Raw genomic sequence first — 25,894 nt, 5'->3', positions numbered from 1 at the left:
TCACTGAGCTGTTGGATAGGGTTGTGGGTAAAGAGCTGGCCCTTAGTCGATGCCCCAGGTTCGTTTTGGTAAAACTTGACAAGGACATGACATGTGTTCGCCACCATGATATTGTTAGGTTATTGCTAACTCATAATATTAATCATTAGTTTGGTCTGGCGATTATTAACACAGGAACAAAGAAACAAAACAGTTGGACCTACCCTGAAATGAACTGTCTGTAAGTCCGTCATCCGATCTATCGTCGGCGCTAAGAGAACTGTCATGGTCGCCTTCTCGCTTGATCTGACGGAAATAAGGGTTCCATCTTTGCCTCCCCGCGTCTTTCTTCAACCGTTTTTCTTTAGCCCTCCGATTCTGGAACCACACTTGAACCACACGCATGTCCAAACCGGTTTCGGTACTCAGTTGCTCCCGGACATGACGCGCGGGTTTGGGGCTTTCATTGTATGCTCGTTTCAACGCTTCTAACTGCTTTGCTGTGATAGTTGTGCGTGGGCGTTTATTTGAGGGGTCCATTTCGAAATCTGAAGAGAAAACAGATATTTTACAAACACCTTCGATATTATTAATATATTATGTCTAATCTCTTGCAAACTGAAAGATACTTCACAAAAATATTTACAAATATGTTACGACAGTCTTAAAGAATAACAGCTCATAGCAGGAACATATGACCCTTTAGTTCATTAAAATCCGTCTTGTCTAACCCTTTTCTTTATTGTTTACATAAGATATGATTGTTTATTAACGTTTTTAATTCCATTTCGACCATTTGTGGAAATGAATCCACAAAAGAAAGTATTAAATCCAATCAGATAATACATTAAACAGACAAATGTCCATGCATCTAGAACAATGACATTTATCCGACGAATTGAAGCAACTATATGAGTATAAAATGAGCAGCTTGCATAAGATACGCCGCCATCTTACATACGTCACAAATGACGTCATAACGTGAAAATGAGGTCAATTTAGGGTGAGGAAAATGTACACACCTGTAGTTCCTCGAGCTTTTGCAGCCTCGTAGTCGGTCTTGCACACTAGTTTCTTGTCTTCCATGAGGTAGAACTCGTCTCCTGTGTTGAGTTGCCGGGAGCACATAAGACAGGCGAAGCAGTCCAGGTGATAGACGTTCTCCTGAGCACGGCGGACCACCTCTGTCGGGGGGATACCCTTCTCACATCCAGCACACTTAGTCCCAAACAGTCTGAAGTAAATGAATAAATAAATAATGTTATTTTTTAACGGGATGAACTCAGCTCTTCATGAATTTACTATAAAATAGTACCAGTATATATGTGCAGGTAAAGGTAATAGTAAAGTACTGAACCTCTCCTCTCTATACCCGCTCCAGAAAGAAGAAAATGATGGTAATATTGATTTATACACAAATAAATAAATAAATAAACTGGTATTGTGGATACAGGTATTACATGTGTTTTGGAACTAATTTTGCAGTGTTTGGGCGACTTTTTGCAGGTTAGTAACGTTTTTATATGGTTTCTATTTTTCGATCATTTCCAGTTTTCAGAGTAATGTTTCTTGTGTCCTTAGGTATAACTGGAAGTTTGGTTCAAGGCAGCTATACGGCCAAGAGGCAATATGTATCAATCAAAAATAACACTGACAACCCATGTCTACTCTTCGTGTTTTTACATTGTGTTTCATAGGCTGCTTTTACAATCACTCCAAACTTACATCTCAAAATATTTACAAAGAAATGCCTGTTGTCACTCTTCCAAATCTAAATCACTATCACGCGCATGTGTTTTTATGTGTGTTGGTTTTTTTCAGTGAAAATGAACAGTAGAAAAACAGCTACACCCAACATACTTTTGCCCAACTGATCTAAAAAAAACCCAACAAATTCCTCGACTCAGCAGCTATTGAATTATGCTTCCAAAACAGTTCATCACAGAAGATATACGAAAGCAAACTGACATATTTGCAGCTTTTCAAATATTGCAATCACAGAAATTTTTGCATTTTAATATCCTCCTGACAAATACGATTTTCTTCCCAGGCAAAAAACTCGCCAGCGAGGAAGCATAATATTTGACAAAAACGTCCCTAAATGATATAAAACCTTTCATGTAATGTTAGGTTTTGCCAGCATTCAGCGCCGAGAAGTCGAGGCTCGGTCCGCAGCATTGACCTAAGTTTCGTTGTGGGGCGATGACACGGTCGGTTATTAAGTTGAAGCTAATCGGCGAAGTATGGAATACAATAACTGTCAAAATTTGACAAATGAGCCTTTCCAGCATCAGAATCCCATGACGCGTGCTCTTAGAACTGAATCCAGTACAAAAACAAGAGGATGGCATGGTTTTTATCGCTTTAGCCAAACGATCCTCATCGAACAATGCCGGCTGTCGCTGGTGCTGTTTGAGAGCGGAGCAGGGCTGATGACTACATGAACACAGACACACTGCCTGTTACAGTAACTCCAAATGTTTCATGTCCACAAATGAGAATTTGAAAACTTTTTTAAAATATGAAAACATACATATTTTTGATTCATTGAATAAATATATCTGAATTTCCGTCCTTTTAACATATAGTGAAGAGAGAAAGGAGTAGAGAACAAATTGTTTGAATATGCCTCAACTTCTCTTTCCGTTTCGTGGATATGTGGATAATTATCTTTAATAATTTGACATATTTCTGTAGAGGTAACGTGTGATTATTTCTGGTGTCTCTCGTGGTCTGAATGTTCCGTTGTCAAACATACGCGACGACGCAAACATCCACCCTAACTGTTTCCATGGCAATTTTGTAATTCCATGTAACTTGTCTCACATTTAGTCCAAAACTAATCCCGTTAATTTTGATCTCAAATCAGGCGGAATACAGTACTCCAAAGAAAGGCATTGAGTGTGTTTAAAGATAGGTCAGGAGTACATCTCTGTACAAATTTAGACACTATCCGCGTTGATCTTCACTTATTCAGAGTGTAACATGAAATATTAGCGCTGACATAATTTTCAAATGACTTGGGATACCTACAAACAAGGACGTTGTCTTTTTATATGAAACTATGTGGTGCCAATTTATTGTGTCGTGACAGTTAGTGGCAAAAGAAGTGATGTAACTAGTTTTAGTATTATGGATAAAAAAATTTAAATTTGTAATTAACAATGACGTGTTTCATATTTGATTCTGGTATCATTTATTTTTCTAATTCTGGCCGACGGGTGGGGAGATGTTTGACCAAACCCACTTTTCAAGTGGCTACTTTCTATTGCCCGGCAATCACTACTATTTACCAGGAATTTTTTCTTCTACAAACAAAACAACGTAAACAATCATATCATTAGATGGTCTATTTCTAGTTATGTTTTAATAGAAGTAGGATACTACATGAACAAAAACAAATATTTCTTGAAAGACAGATAATAAAGAATGCCATTGTGATTCATGAACATAAGATACTCAGTGGGTGCAAGATTCGTATTATTCCTGTAAAAGTTGAGATGTTGTGTAATTCGTCGGTGGTAACCACGAGGAATTATTATGCCGCAAGAAACATCGATATTAACAATAATGACCAAACCTATTGACCACAACTGACCATTGCCCCGCCCCTTCCTCATCCATCATCCGCTTCATTATAGGACGTAGTGTATTTCACACTGGGTTCCTCGAGGGGACGATCGATACGGCTTTTACACTTTTTTCCCCAGTAATCTCTTAAATCGAGTAATAAGCTTTAAAGATGAGGGCGACCTTCCTTCTCTCCTTACACAAATCCTATTTACGGCTTAGCTTCCTGGTTTTACCCATCCCTTAACTTGGACGGGCCACACACACATGTGGTTGAGCAAGAACGTTAACGTTCAGAGAACAAGTGTCTACGCTACAAGGGTTTCATGTCATTTTGGAATATTTTATCACGTGTTTTAACTTCCCAACAAAATGCTACAGACACACACGTTTACTGAAACGTGAAAACAAAAATGGAATTGTTCAACGGTCATGTATTTCATATGTGTACCACCTTAGCCTCGGAACTTTGTCAGAGCCACCATTTTCAGCCCAGTGACGTTTCGATAAATTTTGTACTTGTAAATCTAATTATGAAATGTGTTCATATTTCATTTTTCCTGGTAGTTTGTGTTGCCGTCATGAAATAAAGCGGAATATTATTCTTCAAAGTGTGTCGATTCCATTAGAATAATGCCGTAATCAGAATGTGGGTGTCCAATGTCTTTTTCAGTGTATATTTCTTTAGAAATCTGATTAGAAAACGATATATGATTTACATCAAAACCGTGGTTAGAATTTACTTTTTCCGCTTGAGTAACTAATGTGCCTGTGACACAATCATAAGATACAGCCAAACGCGGAGAGCACTTGTTTGATATGACAAATTGATGATGTGAGTGTACATTTCATTTTGAAATGAACACTGCCACTCAACCGCCGCTCCAATGTGCTAACATCATACTGTACATATCACATTAGTTTCAGTTTGACTAATTCATATGGGATTTTTTTCAGTAATAAGCATATGATCATTTCAACATAAGGTAACCCTGTTGGAATTAATGTTTTAAGAGGAGGCCACACACAAGTATTAATTTTCTTTCACCAATGAAGTTCGTACCAACTACTAACTCCTGACTTGATATGGCTAGATTCTCTATTGATTTGCAACACAGACAGACAGCGAGTCTTGAAACCTTTCATTTATTGCAATTGTGAGTATGGGATCGAACTGTGAAATTTGAAAGTTTGACCCGTCCTATTTTAAATTCAAAAGAAATGGATACGTGGAACTATGTCTGTGTGAATTGATATTTGAAATCTTTGGGATGTATCTTCTGCATATTAGTGCCAGGAAATCTGATAAGCAGAATATTTAGAAGTAATACTGTTCGTTCAACATATTGAAGTTACTTTGAAGTCTTAGAATTTGAAAATGAAAGACGAATTCCCAACTGAACATTCTATACTCGCAGCCGCTTAAAATTATTTCTGTTTCTTTTTTGTTTCGCTATCGAGACAACGTAGTCATGGACAAAGCATTCCCCGGTGCTTCCAACCGTGTCGTAAACTAATTAGTACGAGAAAATATTGATTGGTATATTGATTAGCGGCCGAAGTACTGCCAGTCGAGTACATATCATCAGCTATATTAGGACAAGGGTGTGGGTCCTTACAGTGCACATTGCGTATCCTACGTACTACTAGACAACAGAGGATTTTGGTATTGATGTTAACTTCTAAGTTTGAAGTTAGATGTTGAAAAACAGCTGACTTACCCGAAACGTGACTTTAACTTGGGTAAATTTAGACTCTTATTAGATCCAACATACGATTGATAGCATTGTTTCATCTCTGTGTTTATTCGTATGTTTTGTATTGACCATTCACTCATTAATCCAGTTATATAACGACGGTTTGATATTAATGGAGTGTGGACCAGACAATCCGGTGACTGATTACCAATTGATAAAGAAGTATTAATACATGTGAGGCAATAAAAAAATTCTTGAATGTATTTACTTGAAAAGACGATGTTCAGAATCGTTTTTGAAATACATGAATGGTAATGCGTATTTTTTTCTTAAAAGTGCACCCAAATAAATATAGTAAATTTTCAATATATTCATTTTACCGTCCCTTACGAACTTCAGATGTGATTAGGTTTTTCCCTTTCGGAGTTATACTCAAAAAGTTATCCGGAGCGTGTTTCTTTGATGTTGAAACTAAGCACAGGAGTGAACAGATTTTTTACAAATCGCCACAATTAAAAAATCACCGAGAAGAGAAAGTCCATATGGGACTTTTTGTTAGCAGAGAAATTCGTTTTCTCGACCATGTCGAATCTGTCATTCGCGAACGAGATAAAATCTCGTGATCTCGCGTGATTTCTTTGTTCTGCGCGCGCAGGTATATTGCCTATCTGGAAGTTGTCGTTTCACCATTCGCGAAGTGAAGGTTGATTTGGGTGCGTTCATGATTCCTTGTCAATAAGGCTCCATCGGGGACGGTTCGTGATGAATTGGAAATATAGAACACGACATGAAGGAAGCACGATAGATGTTCACCAACAGGAAGCGGACGATGGGTGAAAAAAAGCAAAACCAATTAAACTTTCCAACTTTCCTCAACGCTTTAATCAATCAGTTTTAGATATCCCTCCCTAAATCCCCTCACCCCCCCTCCATGGATCTACGTATCTTGGTCGTTCATTCTATGGTTAATCTACAGTTTATCCACGACCTCATTAAAAAAAGAAAGTTTATTATCATCATACCTTTCCGAAATAAATAGGGGGTGCGGTTGTTGTAAGCGTGTCTTTGTCGTTTTCAATTATTTTGTCCTTGACTGCATCATTAAAGTATAAGTTTCTGAAATGAGTACACTCTTTATTCGTGTTTGGAATAAAATACGTATAATAGGCAGATAGGTTTATTGTGACGTCATGTCCTGTTTGTCACCCTCTTCGTTATCGTCTAGAACACCATGTTTCATATATGCAATACTCCGTCTAAGTTTTAAAATACTGAATGCAACACAATGTTTCTCATACCCCTGGCTGCCGTATCTCATATAAAACACAAATATTCATTTTTATATTTTAAATTAAGCAATAAATCATATTTGCTGTCCTTTCGAACGTCGTTCCCAGTTTGATGCGACTTAACCATTCAAAAGTGATTCAATTGCTGTATTTTTTGCCTTGCTTTATGTTTGCGGTTGATATCATATACTTTTCAATGTCGGATTACGATGCTGCCGTACCAAATGCTGTCCGTTTCACATGGCTTTCAGATTCATGATCACAGAGCGAAGCCATTTCACGTGGAGTGGTGTCGATATCACCGGAGGCCGTGTTAATTTCAGAGACGCCGAGCTGAGTACCTATAACGCGCTATATCAACCGCTGGTTGATTTCACAGTTCGCATGTCTGCTACTTAATAACTCAGCAGGGAGGATGGATGTGCGCAGAGTAGCTGGCATATACCGCCATTACACCTGTTCTCTTACGAACATCAAAGGTGTTCTGCTGTACACCGCTGTACAGGGAAACCAGGTGAGAATAGCGCATCGATTCTCTCCTGTTCTCTAACTCGTGATAAATCAAGCTGATTAAATATTCAGTAAACATTCACGTGTTTTGCAATCTCTTGTTGTTTGCTAGTATTGTTATCGTACAAAAATCTCATAAGGGAAGCCAGAGACTTGACTCACACAGGGATGGGGTGTGCCCAAGCGGAACGATTGTGTCATGTGCCCAGCGCCAACGTAATATATTTCATCTGCTATTGACATCAGTGCATTTCACTCTGTAAATAATTCATCCAGAGTCCCCAGTAACAGGTCGTCTTGCGTAAACCTCAATATAGTCGACCTGGTTTGAAAATAATCTTTCAATATTTAATATTTTGATTTCCTAGCCTCTTGATTAACGGGACTATTTGACACCGAACGAATTGCGTGACAAGTGCTCATTTCAACTGAGGCCAACCTTAGCGATCAAAAAGTCTATATTCGCATGGAATATCTGGCCAAGGCATGCGATCAGACTCGTCCCTGAGACACGAGACAACCTGCACGTGTCGCACGCGACATACCTTGTAAATATCACGAGAATTCCGTGCCTTTGAAATCGGATCGTATCAGTTATGAAGACTTTAAAACACCCCTGAAGGATGCACGTGCAACGTGGCGACGTGAATGAGTTCAACTAGCTGTGAAATAGACGTGCAATTTTCATCATTTCGACAACTCTTACAATCCCTTCTTCCAAAATTACCCCGTTATTTAAAATTTATGACCCCTCTAATGATTCTCAGGTCGTTAGTAACACAAATATGACTCGATAAATCAACTATAATGTTTAAAACCTGACAACGTGAAAGTTACTGACATTTCAGGAAGTGCCTGTTCCTTATAATCACTGTTAAGAACTTGATATTTTCGCCACTTCTTTCTTAGTTTGCTTACACTCACCATCATAATTTATTCCTATATTCATATATCGAGATAACGAATGGTTTTCATTTTTGTTAGTTATAAATGCGTGGCTATTTTCGCGGAGATAATTTTGGCATTTCGAGTAACAAATGTAATTATTTGACTACCGGGTGTCTTGTTGGGTTTAGCTGAACTAAGCTCACTTTTAATTTCTAATTATCAAAACATTTGAAATGACAAACAAAACACCATTAAAACTGAAATCTAGCTCTTGACTCAAGGTAATTCGAGATTCTTAGTTTTTTAAAAATGCATTGTAAAATTATTACCGTTTCTTTAACATGTACGCGCGTTATCCTCACATCGTTCTCAGTCAAACAGTTTATGTTAAACTGTTATCAGTTTGACGGTAATGGCATCATTCGGGGAAATCAGTTTATAACAAATTATGGAAACCCGGGGAGAATTCTTCTCGTCTGTATTTGAAAGGGGTCATGCGACACGCCAAAATTGATTTAGCCGAATGAAAAACACGGGAACAGGAGCCGTCCATTAGGTTTATGTTACAAGCAGGAGCAGAATTTGGTGTGCGTGTGTGTGTTTATGTTTTGGGGGAAGCTGTTGTCAGTTCAACGCTGCGTTTGGATTTTGAATGCCGCTTACTATGTTATTTTATAATGATAAACTCATGTTTATTTATTAATATTTACTTATATTAACAGATATTATTTTTCAGACGAAAACAGTTTTACATGTTGCATCAAATTCAAAATTACATCAACATCACTGTGAGTTTTTAAATTAATATACAAAACTATAATTTTCATCATTTTCGTGTTCATTGTAGCTTAAGAGATAGACATAACACTCATGAAATATTTAACATTTCATCTGCTTTATGTACAAAACATCAACTGAAAACATACCAGAAATCCAAAGATACTCGAAACAATATTCTGGTACCTCTTTCGTAAGAAAATCTTTTCAAGAAGCCAAAGGCTTTAATTAGACTTTCGTTTCTCTTTCGAAACTGATATCTGGGAACTGTAATACGTGTGTTTTTCACTATGTCAATTTCACAGACGCGACCTGGTTGACGTGAGGGTGACCATTCTGTCGGTGACAGTGACACTGACGTTAGCCCGGGCCCGACTGTCGGCACATGATCCCCTACTAAGATACGAAAGCCTCTTTTGGGTGAGATGGAGACAGCCGTGACGTCACAAAAGCGGGATTACGGGATTTTTTTGGCGTTTGAGAACCGCCGTTATCGATATACATGTACACTATTTATGTACAGATGTCTTGGATGCCACGCGAGGTGAGGTGTGGTTCGTTTCCCCATACAGCCTGACCACGCACAGGAGATGCGGCGATTCTAAATATCGATTCTAAAGATCGATTCTACCAGTACCAAAACACTGTACCAGACCGGTACCGTCACCCATTTATTCCTATGGTACTTGTTTTAATTGTTTGTTTTTTAAAGCCGCTAATCAATACTTCAGTTATAAAGTGGCTTTCTGTAAATAATCGAGTCTGGATCAAACAATCCAGTGATCAACAGCATGAGCATCGATCTTGGCAACTCCGTGCTATGATACTTGGTTCTTTGAGGACGGCTATTTCGTGATATTTCGTTTCACGGTTCAAGTGTTGTGGTAGGCTCCTGTATAGAAATACATACTAAGTACTCTAAAACAGTACTGCCATCATTCTTCAGCGATACGTACTGTACGCGTGTATTGTCGATTAGGATACCAAAATATACCAATCACCACTAAATATTTTATTTCTTTCATTTCCGCTCGTTACACACGGGTATATATATTTTGCTCCATGTACTCTATTCACGGAATATTTTTTCATCATCGGATATAAAATAAATAGCAATCTCATATCACCGCTACGTAATTCTATCGCTGCAATGATGTTTCCGTAATTGTTTAGTGAGATAGCAAGACGGTGATATGATTACATATTTAAAACTACCTCTACGAACTGCAGCAAATGTTAAATGACCACAGTCCTTTAGAGTTCTGTCATTTATTGATTATGCGTATGTTCATAGTCTCAGGTTATTGCATACGGGGACCAGTGCTGAAACGCATGTAAACTGACGGTAACTGAAACAAGCCGATATGGTCTCGCGAGGCCGGATCCTTTCGGTGTAACTTATAGGATGGTACATACCCGGCTCCTACATGAAATAGCAGTGTGTTTTACCAACTTTGGAGGTGAAATTGACAACGTGTAACTGAAATAAACATGCGTCCTTTTCTCGCTTATCCTATTATTGTCTTAAAAGTTCATGAGTTCGAAATTTGTAACAAGTCTCAGGTGTGATAGTTAGAAAACAATATGAGTCAGTTAGATAAACTTACTTGGAGAGTTGGAAATATAATTAATTAGTTCACATATCATTCCTAGTGTCAACAAAACCTTTAATTGGGCTATTGGGTCCCTGAGGCGTCTGGTTCAGACTCTCTGCCACGTGACTGGCAGGTAAAAACCTCGTTATAACCAAATAACTACATCACTGGTTAACGTTAGGCAAGAGAAACCAATGTGTAACCCTTTCATGAATACCTTGAGTCATCACTGATCACCCGAAGTCATGATCACATGCAGTCATCACGGATCACTAATGATCCATTCTTATCATTTTCACCACTATATTTCCTCCTACGCTCACTGGCAGTGGAGTCGCCTCATGGTTAAGGCTTTCGCTCGTCACGCCGAAGACCCGGGTTTGCTTCCCCTCATGGGTTCAATGTGTGAAAGTCCATTTTCAATGTCACCCGCCGTGATATTGCCGGAATATTGTTAAAAGCGGAGTAAAACAAAACTCACTCACTCAGGGACGGTGGGGTAACCAAGTAGTTAGCCGAGTTCGATTCCCTGCAGTGGTACATTATTTGAAGCCCATTTCTGTGATACTGTTGGAATATTGGTATAAAATGCGGCGTAAAACTAAATGCACTTACTCACCCACTAGAATCTGTTTCGGTGGAAAATCGAAAGAGGTTATCCTGACAGTTGGTGTTTAATCTTACAAACGACAACATCCGCCAGCGATCAGTGAGGAACTGTCCTCCGTTATCTCAAGTAGGGTCTGTTTTACGTTACCACAAGACTGACTTCAAAACCCAACGTGACACACCTTGCGCAAAGGTACGTCATTCGTTATTAATCCATTCCGGTTGTAGAATTACAGCTGATTATCAACGTCTTAAATAAACCCAAATGTGTTTCGCCAGCAATATTAATGCAGTAGTTTATATATTATTAGGAACTATCAAGTGAGATTTCTCCGTCATAGTTTCACAGAGTCTTGTTCGTAAGCTAAGGCGATCGTAGCTTTCATACTACGACATCGATTTACGACGTCGGCGTGCTTATAACTCTCAATGAAATGGATCCATGGGTCTTAAAAACACATCGCTGGAATACTGAAACCAGGAATTGCTCCAGTATACAATAACAGTAATGATATTCCAATAATTATGATCATGATTTCTAAATCACTGGCTGTGGATCATATTTGTAAGCACCACTTGACCACCCCTCGAGAAGTGGGCCGACCTTTTTCACAACCAACCACACTCAACCTCATCAAACACTTCTCAACGATTTAGTGTCATATTCGCAATACATATCAATTTTTAACAACAAAACAGATCCCCCACTTTACTTCTTTTGAGATCAATTCTCGTACTCTTAGCACCCTACTTCAGATTTTCAACAAACTGTAATCAACGACGAAGCACTTAAAACATAAATGATTCATAACGTTATTTTTTTCACCTTTAGTATGTCGGTGATTGTTGTCTAAGGAAGTGCGCCTCTTGTGAAAAAAAAAACAATCGGCTTTTTAGCGTGTAGGGACAGAAAAACATAAATAATTAAGAAATACATTTCGTGTGTCCATCATACTGCAGGTGTTTTGAGCCCATAGCTTTGTCCTCTTCAAATATAACTATACTAACACAACGCAAAACTAGAAAATCACTCGACTGTAACGTGCAGGTTTTAAGTCTCGGCCAACTGCTAAGAACGTATCCCCGTCCGTTAAATTATTCAGTCGGCCATTGTCGCTAGATTGTAAAGCAATTTACTTTTTTTAATCGTAAGAGATGTTTTTGTCAGTGATATAGTTAATAGCTATCATCAATTGTTCAGCGAACTGCAGGAAATACTTGTCAAACGCAGGTGGATTGTAAACAGAGAAACATAAATAAATAACGTAGAGCCTTTAAAGTTTATCCTAACAATCGAGTTCGCTCATAACGTTAAAAGCTTGCTACCTGAAACACAGTAATTACTTTATTACCCGTACATTTCATTGTCAATTTCAATGATACATATGCTTTCTTCTGCGATAATAGTCATACACAGATACAATTTCACTACTACGACATATATAGCATATTTGACATATTCACCAAACTTCTCTTATCAAAGATAACGTATATCAATTATGGAATTAACAGTTATAAAATAATCTGTTTGAGATTCCTTACATGAGGAAATATAAATTTATGAACTAGAAATAAACACACATCAGTACGCATTCAGTGTTGACTTAATTTGACGTAATGCACTTTATTTGGTTGTTTACTTAAATGAAACTTAATTTACAAACATACCACATTCTGTTATATATATTCCTTTCGACGGATTCAGACTTTTTAATTGTAGAGCATGAAAACCGATCACTATAATAAAGTTTAAATAAGCCTGTCACTTTCCGTATACAGTTTCAATCGAAAGTTTCCCTGCACATTTTCTTGCACAGATGGTTCCAATTCAAAACGCGAGTCTGAGTCCGTGAAATTCAAATTTGGCTATCCTCCGTTGTAGGTCCATGTTTACAGAGCGTGCCAATATCAGTTGCAGTGGGATTGCAGGAGAGAGGGTACGTGAGGAGATTGTATTTTAAGAAACAGTTTCATGCGGTACAGATGTCGATGGGAGTTTTGCTAAAACTCGGGGGAGAACAGGGAATACTATGAAATCTGTTTAATGCCCTGAACGTGATGTTCAAGATTCAGACGGGAAGAGTTTTGATCTGCTCGATTGTATCTTGTCTGTCAAATGTGTGCAAGATTTTAGACGTATTCAGTCTAATCATTGTTATCTCTTACATGAGGTGTTTGCTGATTGTATATATAACACAAAACATGCCTTCGCCAGGCACCATCGTTACTCGCTGTTTTGGGTATAATGGTTGTATACTTACTTGAAAAAGTCGTCTTTGCAGTACACTTTATCTCCTTTTGAAAAACATTTATCGGATAGTTGTGCCTGGCAATCTGCACATTTTAGACACTTTGAATGCCAGGAACGGTCGAGCACTTTGAGTATAAACCTGTCCAGTATCTGCTCGCCACACCCGGCACACTTGGGAATAGCAGCTGAAATAGACAAGGGGTGCATGAAATAGACATCGCCATTTGTAAAATATACAGTGTTATACGAGATATTGTCACTGATAGACGAGCAAAAACATGAAACGGTCTCCAGTCAGCCAAAACGCACGAAATGAAATATATGAAATTTACAACAAAAAGATAAAATATACAAGGCTGTAAGAGGTACAAATTTCACACGTAAACATAAAAACCTTCATATCTGAAATGTACATTGCTATATTCGAAATGTACATCACTATATTTGAAATGTACATCGCTATATTCGAAATTGTGCATCGTTATATTTGAAACACACATCACTACAAATGAAATGTACATCAGGACTGAGGTGTATGGACAACAAATAACAGTATGTCTCTGGTGAATATTCCATGCTATATATAATATCGTCTCGAAACTGACGTTTATGGGAGGCCAATGAATGTGTATACAGTGAAATGATATATTTTTAAAACATACCGCAATGAATATATCCATTAACAGAGTCTGGGAGTATTTTCACATGGGGGCCAATGCTTTGTAACGAGGCATTAACACAAAAGCCAGTTCAAATATATGCTATGTCACGTGCCAAATGTGAAACCTCATTGGGCCTTCACCTTATGACACTCCGGTATAGACAACACATAAGAATTGTACTTGTTATTATCATTGTTATTATTATACTTCATTGATCTTCATTTGTTATCATTTACAGAACAGATCATTATGGGTCTGTCAGCTGTCATCTATAAGACAACATAATATGACATCCTATACGCCCCCATCAAAAACACAATAAGAACAGATTTTGCGAAACCCTTTATGTCGCAAGATGCGACTAACGGCATCTGGTGGTCAGACTTGCTGACTTGGTTGATAAATGTCATTGTGTCCCATATGTGTTGACCTACGTCCGTGTCAGTCACGAGATTGTCTGGTCATATATGACGTCATACTACATCTGGATTAACGCCGAATGTAGCCTTAGACGTGGTCAAACGAACACACATAATTAAGAATAAGACCCCTACTCAACTGGACAGCAAATAACTGAGACAACTCCATTAACCTTTCGTTCGGAGACATCTGACTGAGCGGACATGTAATATGAATGAAAGCACTAAAGCTGTCCTATTTATTTCAGAAGTGGAGTTTTTGAGGAAAGCTGCGGGCCATCCAACATGGCTTCACGGGCTGTTCAAGAAACGTTTTCTTGGTCCAGTGAACCAGCCGCACGCCATTCAAAAGACACTATTCAAAGCAGGAGGGCCACAGCCAACTTTTCAAAAAGTGTTTTCGATCAGTAACTGGTATTGCATGTGTCCGTGTGTCTTATTTTTAGGTGTTGTATTTGCGCGCGCGCGTGCGTGCGTGTGTGTGTCTGCGTGTCTGTGTGTGTGTATGTGTGTGCCAGACATAGAAGTTGGGATCTAAAACAAAACATTCACAGATGCTGCAAGAAAACGAAATCCTCTTCAATCTTTGTCAAAAGCACTCGAGACCAGACCGACAGATATCGTTTCCTTTATTCTCGTGCAGTCCTAATAAACGCATGGCTGACCATAACCTTCAAAACAAAAGCACCTCAAAACATTTTAGTACCCTTCATCCGCCGAGAAATCACTTCTGAAGGCCAAAATCAAATAAAGCGAGTCAACTTCTGCTCGAAGCTCCTTGGGTGGTGCTGGAAAGCAACCCAAGCGGCAAAATGGCGGACAGGCATGGTAGCAGACGACAGTAGAGCGATCGGCTGCCGTTCGGCATTAAATGAATTAAACTGGAGATTTGGGGACTAATTTAATTAGGCTTTGGGGTGAGATGGTGCCGAGAGACTGGCACAACATCCCTGCATCAAAATAAATTTAATTAGCGCCTCAACCAAATGCGGTGAAGCCAATTAAGGTAATACTCCGTCTCGAACGCGTGCGGTGTTCTCGTGCTAAACGTGCGCGGGGTGGTGCGGCAGACGTGCCCATGAAACCAGCGCAAGAGCCAGTTTTCAAGCTACGTGCCTTAGCATGGATCCCAGCCCCACGTATGGGTTGTAACTGTCAATACAAGAGAGAGCTGTGGGTTTTGGGGGAGACCCAGAAGTGCCACAAGCGGCCGAACTCAAGCCAGTCGTCTCCCCGACGTCTCTGGGCCAAGAAACCAAACAAGAGAGGGATTCTAGAATTTCATTCCCTGGATCCGGGTTTTACTGCAAGATCCTATCCCGGATCAGACGCGGGCCGGTCCAGCTGTATCTCTTTGGAACAGACTGAAGTAGTGTTGGCTGTATTATAAACAGCGACGAAGAAGAGACTTCGTCCGGCAGTATATTCACTATCTATGTAATTAGGGAATTGCTGGCGCTCTTGTTCTGAAGGATAGACTGCTTTGGTTGAAATCTCATAAATAAATATTGGCGTTTTTAGTCTGGCGATACTTCAAGCTTAGATTTGCCATGCAGCCTTGCTGGGACATCCAAAACCTGTGCTAGAAAGCAAGACGTGATTTAGAAATGACTCAAATTAAGCCTTTAGTTTCTCTGACGCACTTTTGATATCTGATTTCCCTGAATCTCGTTACACCTTAATGTTATTTGCAAGCCAATAACCTTCATGGAATCGAGCGCTTTGTATTGAAAATATAAAATATGATAACGTGTTATATATACATAAGTTTTTACTTTTCTAAGCTGTAATACCTTATGTGGGGCTCAGCAGTCTACCTATTATCAAATTCATTATAACGCATTAAAAGCTCCTTTTTCTTTTTCTGTCTGAAGCTACGCCCAAAATTTGAAGATTAGTGGTGCCAAAAATTACCTCCCTTTGAAATTCAAACGGTCTCGAAAATGGTGCTTTTTAAAGAGATAAAATAGTGTCATTGTTTCAAACTCGGCAGTTAGATACCTCATAAAATTGTTCTTTAAGCCATAAAATACATCTCAACGATTGTAAAGAAAATCAATTGTTGTACGCGTCTCATATTGGCAGAAGAAACAGACTCAAACAATCCGATAACGAGACAACGACAGAGGCTCGCTCGTAATCGAAAACCATGCCTTGGTGTTCTAAATTCCCAACATCGAAACATGTTTAAACAATGCAACGAAGGCTCGGATTTGAGAAAAACCGCTCGAATCCTCTGCATTCATAGCTTTTGCATCGGTTATGTCGATCAAACTCTCGAATTCCAACCATTAAAGTGATCTATGTACACAAGTTTTCAAAGTGGACCATTACCCACGAACAATAATTGGAATTGTTATTAGATTAACCTATCTACGTGCACACTCAAGTCTATAACATCATTTATAACTGTTTTTCATTGGAAGTCCATGAGCTTAAACTTGTCTATACCAATAATCATTCGAATGATAGGGTTAAATAAGCTGACATTTACCGACATAACGGTTTACATGGCAATAAATTCGTCTAAAATAACTCTCGACTGGCCCGTATTGATCTTGTTGACGTTAAACAAATATCATAAATTTTCCGGAAGTGATGTTCGTCTTTGTCGGCCCTACAGCATTACCTACCTCCTTTACAAAATATCTGAACTGAGTTGCAAGGAAATGAGAACTGAAAAAAATTCCGAAAAGAATTGTTAATGTTTTTCAAGGTGTAGTGACCCGAAATCCGAGGAAGATGAGAAGTCACTTCCAAAGACGTCGAAGATTTAGTACTATTCAGCTGTACAAAAATACAAATACAATGTGTTTAAAGTACAAGGGTCCGTCTCACAACGTGATTGTAGTGCTGCGACACTTGTAAGTCGATGTTAGAGTATGGGAGTCACGATCTCCTAGTGCTACGACTGTTGTAAGTCGATGTTAGAGTATGGGAGTCATGATCACCTTAGCGTTACGATCTCTTAGTGAAACTGGCCCCAGGTCCACGAGATGAAACTCTGAAATCCGATTGCCTGCGAAACCAAAGTTACGGATAAACGAGGTCTTGCTGACTGCGTCCAGGATGGTGTTACAAAATGACTTGACAATTTAAAGGATGTACGTTATTTTATGTGCATCCGACTGTATATTATAGATATTTAGCATAAAGAGTGCATACGATTTGAGTTTTGATCCTTGTGAGTTTGAGCATGTTCTGTTTAAGCCTGTTTAAGCTAAAATCAACAAAATCCGAGACTGCCGTTTAAAGAGACTGGCTTGGTTACAACAGCAGCTCCGTAAACGCAAATTTCAGCCATTTTTGTAGCCCGACATATGGTGAGAAATTGTTTCGTCAGGTGGGAAGTGGGAGTAATTACCGTCAGCTATAATCTTTTTCAAAAAAATTCTCGTTTGCTCTGTGATTATCGGGGAAGGAATCGAGTAGACTTGAAACTGATACCCCACTTTGTTAACACGGAGCGCCGGGGGCCCCGAAAGGGGGTCGGCGTTGGTGTAACATGATCTGTAACCACGTCCCCGGAGCCTTCACGAACTGTTACACGGAACTACTGTTGAAAAGGGACAAGTTACGCAGTCGAGGGGCTGGGATCACACAGGGGGCCTCTGGGGATCAGAGAAGCCGTTACATTAAACAGAAAATGTCGGGGTCGGATGTGGGCGTGATAAAACTGTCGAATTGTCTTCACACTGACTAGTAAAAAGGGATTGATTTGGGGCTCGTCTTTATCCCTCTCGTTGTGGTGTTATAGGCGCAGATTGCTGCATTGTCTTTGTTAGAAAATTTGCATTGGTGAAACTTCTTTCAACATTTTGAATAGTTTCGTGGCTGAACACACCAGTATTAGCGTTAAAAGGTATCAAATACTTGACAAATCTATTTCAGTGTTTTGATCCGACCAGTGCGTTCTTTCTCTAATTCCTAAAGAATCCCGATAGGTTATTAACAGTCAGTAAAGTATCATTGTCCCATGTTTTACTGTTATGGTGTTCGTGTAGATGTGATGCTTTTGTTGAAGCCATAATATAGCCGAAATGATATGGCACGTATTATAACAGCAGGTATAAAGTACAGCTTAACCTTGTCGGTTATAAAATCAGAATTGCTAAAATAACACGAAAACAATGAGAAAACTTCATATTGGTTCAAATGCTTAACAAAAACAAACACTGTTGTAATTTCAAGAACTTGGTTTAAAATATTCAACAGAGGAAGAAAGATAATGTATTCAAAGGTCTCATGTGCTCGCGTTATTGTACCAAACACAAATTAAACCAAACATGGAACATGGCTTGAACAATTGTCGTCATTTCGTCACCAGATTGTGAATTGCATTCGATATCACAGCGGTCGCCAAAGTGCTACTTACACGCAATAACCATTGATTGATTGATAACTACATGCTAATTACAACCGGGGGCAATACAGAACAGCACAATACGTTGCGTCTAAACGAAAACAAATCGCTCAACTGTATACATATGGCTATTCAAATTGCTACCCTTCAAAAACGAAATGTAGCTCGAAGCTATACGCGCGTACGTCATAACGCCAGTGACGAGCATGCGCACAAGATGACAGTCGGGCGCCATCTGTTGAGCGTAATGTGAAACGAGATATTTGTGATTTATGCTAATTAAAACAGAAACTTCCAGGCTGAGATTTGCTTGGTGATGTTTTGACGAATTTCAAACACTTTTTAAGAAGTGTATTTCGCATATACATATCTTGCAAGATATATTTTTAATCCAGTTTACTATTTTGCAAAGTAGCACCAGTGACAAAAATATGTCTATGGATGTTTCTAAATCGTTGAAAGTAACATATTGCGCAAAATGTAAGTATTGCATATGTTGCAAGACTTATTTTGAATCACGTTTTAAACAAATGAGGCATTGGTGATAAAAGTCTTGTTTCATGATGAGGATGAGGATGAAGAGGAGGATGATCATATATAATGCGCAGCAATCAATCTATTGTTCTGTGCGCGCTAAAACACATAATGCAACTCTCTATATTGACTCACGCATACATAATGTACGTTTTGTTAGGTTACTAATTGATTTGACTTTGCATGAGTTTGTGACGGATGGGAAGTGGTACGGTCACAATGTATCAAACACCTGGTATCAGCACTATTAGACAGTAAGTCATAAACCCATGTTTACAGTATCCACAGAATCGCTCTGTCGGCTGTTAGCAGAGATTTCATGAGATAATGGAAATGTTTTATCAATATTGTTCAGCACACATCGATAACAACGCCTATTTTAACGGTGCAAGTTACGTTTGTGGTAAATCATTTTATCCCATAAATACTTAAAATCGCGAATAGGTTGATTGTCAAAAGACGATCCATAACCAGACAGCCTTTTGTCAAACAAGTTTTCACTTCATGTGTTTTAAACTTCATGAAGGAAAAAGAACGGGAGAAAAACGACTTCTGAAGAAAATTGCGTCGTCGAGAAAACGATGGATCAGATTATATGGCGACATTCGATGCAACATTCGCTGCATTAAAGAAACATGATCATTATTACTATTTTTAAATTCTTTCTGTGAGATAACTTTTTGGAGAGTTAAATAACTGTGTTTGTTTTGCAGACCGTACAGCGATGTATAAGGTCCAGGTTGACGGTTCGTGGTTTGAAAGATAATGTGAACAATGTTTTGCGTCGGAGATGTATATTTTGTGTCCGTTTTAAATGTTACACCGCCGTTGATACCGTTGACCGACCATGATAAATGTGTTACTTGAAGAGGTTTCGAAAATATTCACATTGATTTGTTAAGTTCGTGTGTACGACCTTTATTAAGTATTGAACACAACAGCTGAACAACCCTGTAACAAATAACGGAATGCAGTGACCTGTCGCTGTACATAACGAATTCAATGGCACCAGCAATTGGCACAGTTCATTTTCACCCGTTTTCACGAGAATTTCAGTTGCCATTTAATACAATTTCAGGTCAAAAGAGGTTCGCACTCCTGCACTCATATGCGCACGGACGCACACACGCATAAACACACGCACACACACCTCTACATCCACCTATGGTGTATGTGTGTGCGCGTGTTAGTCCTGTAGCGTTAATCCACCGTGATATCAGTTCAGCATGGATACCCCACACAGCCAATGTACACTGGCTACGAGCTGCCCAGTCCTTGTTCTGTCCTCTTAAAACTGAGAACCAGGCAGGGCGACAACAAGTACCAGCCTATAGCATCTATTGTTGTGACGCGACCAATGGATCTGACAACCGTCTTGAAAGAACTGCTGCTAGTGTTCACACAATCCGTTGCGTGGTATAAACATAACCTGATGAAGGAGTAACCATTAACTCCGAAACGTTGTGTTCTCATAATAAAGAAGTTGATATCCATAAAAATCTTCATTCTTATAATAAATATACATATGAAAGATTTTGTAACCCACGCATGCCAAATTATAGTGCTCGAAGGTCGAAATTGATACTTGATCAACCGAGAATCAGTGGTGATAAAATCAGGGAACACGTGTTTAATTGCCGTCGAATTTACCGTTATCAGCCCAATGTCCATCTCAGGTGGAAGAACAGATGTTTAATCACGCCATCAAAGGCGCCGCCAATAGGTAACGAAAACATTATCAGAAAGCTGGAAATCTATAATGCATAATGATATCTACATCAATTATCAACATCAATATTCAAACAGGCGACGCTTGACTACACCCCGTGGGCAAAGCCCATCCGTTTATCCCAGTCCAAATTGACACCTGACCCCCTGCGTGGTTTTACAAATTATACTACCCTAGTCGATTTGCTGTACCTGAACCAGGTGTGTCTCTTTCGTGCATGCTCGGTCGGGGTCTCGGCGTGCGTACGCATCGCTGCGCTTAAGATGAAAACTTCTGTGCTATTTTCATCCCTCCAGAGCGTAACCTGTCTACCCAGTGTTCCCTTGCAGTCCATATATGAACCCCCGCAGTGGGCTCTTTCTGTTGCGCCGGCGAAAGTATTATCAATTAAAGCTCATACGGAGATACTACGTCCTCCATTACGCCGAACTAGTTTAGCGCCATCTGTCGGCGAAGTTAGCCTAAATGGGTGTTGCAATTGGTCAGGTTAGGTCACGTGGACCAGGAAAGGGGCCATCTTTGTTTGAAGGGTCGTGGCAACTGTCTCGCTTCATTGAAATCGGAGGAGAGATGCGGCGCTTCCCTTCCCCTTTGATCTGACCTAATGAGATATTGGAGAATATTTAATTACTAACGGGACATGCAATTGACAACGACAAGAACTCAAACACCTGTATTACCCGCCCATATGCTCAATATCCTGGATCAGTATGGTGTTAGAATTAAAGAGTGATTATAGGAGTCTAAACAACGCACTCCTTTAATCAACGCAGTTTAAACAGTTCCCGTTAGTCCCGTATAATCCATGTATTTTCTAAATCAGGTGCCATAGAAAATATTTTTAAATAAATCTTGCTTCCCAGTTTGCTTTATGGCGATTGATTCAGACCACGCCTCTAAAGATTCGAAATGTTATAATTACGTGATCGTCGGCATTACGTCGATGCGCCTCAGTAATTCAACTTCATCGTGATAAATCAATCGAATACTAATACATATTTGGGACTTGTTTATACTTTAGGTAGAAGCGATGCATTTGTGCGTGTAGGAGTGAGGTAAGGATCGGATATGGGTAAGGGTGAGAGAAAACAGGGGATGCGTTTGCGCACGGCTATTGTTGACAAAGTATTGTAACAACTCAGTGTCTGCTGATATCAATTTTATTAGTAAAGAAGACCTTGGTAGCTCAGTAACCAACAATGTGTAATTCCCAACGAAAATTAATTTCTCCAGCGTACGCGAAACCCTTCTTGGCACTAATATCACCTCATTTAAAACACTAAAACCCTTTTGACACATTTCACCACTTAAAATCAATTTTGTAAATCTTAAATATACTACCCATCAAAAGTTTAGACTCACATAAAGTACTCACTATATATAATGCATATGTATGTAGTTACATCGATGATGAAATTTCCCCACTAACTTGGGGAAACCAACTGCAAAGCGTATGTGGATGAATTGCAGGGGATCATGCATGAAATTTCTGGAAATTTCAAAATCTAGTTTAGAACAGTTAACTGAAGTAAGTGGCTACATTTACACTAGTGAGTCTAAACCATTGATGAGAAGAATATTCAAGTATTTATGTTTAAATGTTATTGTTAAAAATTTATTGAACACAATGACCAAACATTTTGCCAGCCATTGTTCTTATGTTGTAGATCGCGTGGTCACAAGAAGTGATGACTTCCCACCAGCTAAAGTCATCAGAAAGTTGAAACTGTTCCTGAAATCGAAATCGCTTTGCCGCTCCTTGTGCCTCGTTTTTTTCACCCGAACTGGTATAAATTATTAACATATTTCATTAAACTCAGATTGACGAATGAACTCAAGTTGTGAAGTGGAAAATTTGTCGACAAATTTAAATATAATTTCCCTCATTCCCAAGGACACACACCTCAAATTCACTGATCGGGGAAGTTCTAAATGAAAACTTGAACAAGTTGAGAAAGTAATTATCATATCAAATTAAGTACGTCACATTTGCAAGCAAGGGTGCAATTGGCAGTGAACTAGTAATTTTAATTAATCTAATAAACAGCTCTCACAGTCACTTCCGCCTGTGTCTATTAACAAGCTCCTCACAGTGCCTGCAACTCAAGGTAGACTCTATCAGTGGAATTGGATTTTAAATATTAATATCAATGACGTTGTAAACAAAAACTGACTGACTCATCCAACGAGAATGACAAAAGTCGGACGTCACCTATCCATCAACACCAGTGTTTACTGATAAGCATAACATGGTGTACCTTTCGGAAGACGTTGTTCCGAGTTGGACTGCACTCGACAACATTTCTACAACAGTAACAGTGTTTGTTTGTGAAGCCATGGTTTGTTTGTCATATCCATAATCTGTCTATATGTCATCGCATTCTCATTTATGTCTTCCTGATTTATTAGCACTTGATATGACGATAAAGCAATTAATCAGTAAAAATCATCATCATCATCATCATCATCATCTCGGAATTTGCAGTCGCTGGTTGCTGTTACCTACAATAGTTAAGAGTGGGTTTAGTATTACGTCGCTTTTAGCAACATTCCAAAAAAATCATGACGAGGGACGCCAGAAATGGTCTTACCACATTATACCTATGTAGGGAATCGAACCCTCGTCATGTGACGAGCGAACGCTGTAACCACGAAGCGATCCCACCGCCCCACAATACTGAAGACGTGAAGAGTGTCATAGCTAATCCCTCTTCCGTAAAGCGATCTCAGGGTTATGATGCTTACAACCCCATGTTACAGTACGGTTTTCTTTAGTGCTAAAATCGCTTTGAGGCAGCACGGTCCGACAGAGTAGTGGTTGATATTATGACAACGTGACAACGTGATCAACCAGCGTGACTTAGCAGCATCACAGACAACTGCAGACATATGCTGGTGGCACTCCATTGTCTCCATAAAGCTGAATATTGACAAGTTAGATTGTAAACAACAAACAAACAGACGCATTGTCCTTGCTTAATGTACAGCGTTGCAGGAATGATTTGTATTGCATATAATATGCTGTCAAACAATAGTTGCAATCAACAGAAATAGTCTTGTTATGAAAACATTATGATGAACATCCACAACCATTAATCACAAAGTTCCGGTTAACACAAAAAGCAATATATCCTCAGCGAAGCAGCATTTGACTGAAGAACAGGAATATGCACGCTATAACTTTGCTAGACCAGACTTCGTTTTCCGTTCTGTCCGGAATACTGAGTTTTCATTGAATCCAATATCCTTATTAACGAGACCGCTGTGGTGACATCATGCCTTTGTACTTGATTCTAAAAAGGAATTTCATCTATACAAATTCAACTGACAAAAATATAGATCCTATTGTAAACTTTAAAAGAACATACACATATATAATAACCAATTCTGATTTTTTAAGTCGTTGAAAGCACACAAATCGGTGTATTCCCGCGGCAAGATATTATTATGATGTTTCCATTCCATAATCAGTTGTGTTCATGTATCATTCTGTTAATTAAATACTGACAGCGTATATTTCTGCAATAAATTATGAATATTAGAAACTAACACCACTTTCAAAATAAGCATAATATTCCACCGTCGTTCAGGCTGTTCTAGGCAACGATCACCCAGCAGTCACCAAATCCTTCTAATACGGTTAGTTTATTTGGTCAGATTAACAATATGGACACAACTCGCGGGAGGAAATTGGTCCCCTGGTACTGCTTGTTAGGAGGTACTTTATTACCTAATCACCGGTAATGAAATATATTCCAAATCACAGCAATGGTTTTTGTTGCAATCTTATTACAAATGTAGGCGCTGTTTTCGTCATGTCCCTTGGAGAAATCACTCACCTCAGAAAGGGAATTTTCAAAATCCTTGAAATGTAATTTCATCCAACTTCTGACCCTTTTTTCTATGTTGGGAATATGTAGGAAAAATCTAATCTGTTAAATTAGTACTCTGTCGAGTTGAAGAAATTGAAATTGCAGGATCACGGAACTGTTCTCTTAAAATATGCTTGAACACGTCACACTGTGTCACGTTGTCACGCATGTCGTTACCTGTGAAAAACGCCCAAGTGATCGTGACATGATAACATATATTGATTGTGTTTTGTTAGCAGTAGATCCGAGAAACATCAGCTATGCTATACAACTATCCTTGACTTTATTTATAAGAGACCTGGCGCGAAAGAGATTAAATTGAATTGACAATGTCTTGAATGTAATATCTTCATTTGTCATCCATCATTAAAATATACTGCTGAACAGACCATTAAATATTGAACTGAAGTATTGCAACATCGATCATACTTATTAAAAGTAAGGTCCGTGCAACAACTACGTTCTGTTTATGTTGAGTAGGAATTTTATGTTTTCATAAACGTTTGTTTATCTATGTAGGTATTTATCAATGGATTTAAGAAATGTAATCATGTAATCAACTTGTTCGTAACACACCGACGATCGTGTACAAGCCTGTAGTTTCATCGATATTATGAATAAAGAATTTTGACTGATTATCCACGGAAACGACAGCACAAGAGCAGCATAAAGGTGAAATGAACCAGGTGATGAAATAAAGAATTTACTATCACTGCTTGAATATAATACAGATATAATTTATCTCCTCCTCGAAAAGTATAATGGATGAATGTACGTATGAAAATACCTTAGCATTTTGACGCGTAGTGTCTAAGCTTTGACGTCACGGGACCATTAACCTTGATATAGACATGCAATTAACACGTTGGTCTTTAACACGTCGATAGTGACACTGATACTATCGGGTGCAATATACAAGCAGCAGCTGAAATACGTGTCGCGATCCAATCAAGCGTGAGAAACACCTGTTCCCTTAGTGTGATAAATGTTGTCAGCAGGTTATCAAAGATGACGCTTTGAGTTGTTTTGCAAAAAAAGTGTAAAAACGAGTTAGGTAAATACCAACCCGACTTTTGAGGACAAAATAAAAGTTTATATACTCGCTCTTTAAGAAGTTGCTGTTTGAGTAGTATCAAAAATATTTTGAGGC

General features: G+C 38.8%; 1 protein-coding gene across 1 annotated transcript in view; it reads right to left on the bottom strand.

Moving 5' to 3' along the window:
- The window catches only part of LOC137273799 (LIM/homeobox protein Lhx3-like), a 33,823-nt gene that overhangs the window by 2,123 nt on the left and 5,806 nt on the right, over positions 1-25,894 (bottom strand). The window contains exons 2-4 of the mRNA XM_067806657.1: positions 13,176-13,350; positions 1,002-1,213; positions 204-527 (exon numbers count right to left, since the gene is read on the bottom strand). Coding sequence (XP_067662758.1) covers positions 204-527; positions 1,002-1,213; positions 13,176-13,350 — 711 coding nt within the window. The remainder of the gene's footprint in view (positions 1-203; positions 528-1,001; positions 1,214-13,175; positions 13,351-25,894) is intronic.

Source organism: Haliotis asinina, chromosome 2, assembly GCF_037392515.1.
Source record: "Haliotis asinina isolate JCU_RB_2024 chromosome 2, JCU_Hal_asi_v2, whole genome shotgun sequence".
Taxonomy (NCBI): Eukaryota; Metazoa; Mollusca; class Gastropoda; order Lepetellida; family Haliotidae; genus Haliotis; species Haliotis asinina.
Note: the sequence above shows the minus strand (reverse complement) of the source record. Positions and strands in the feature narration are given on the sequence as shown.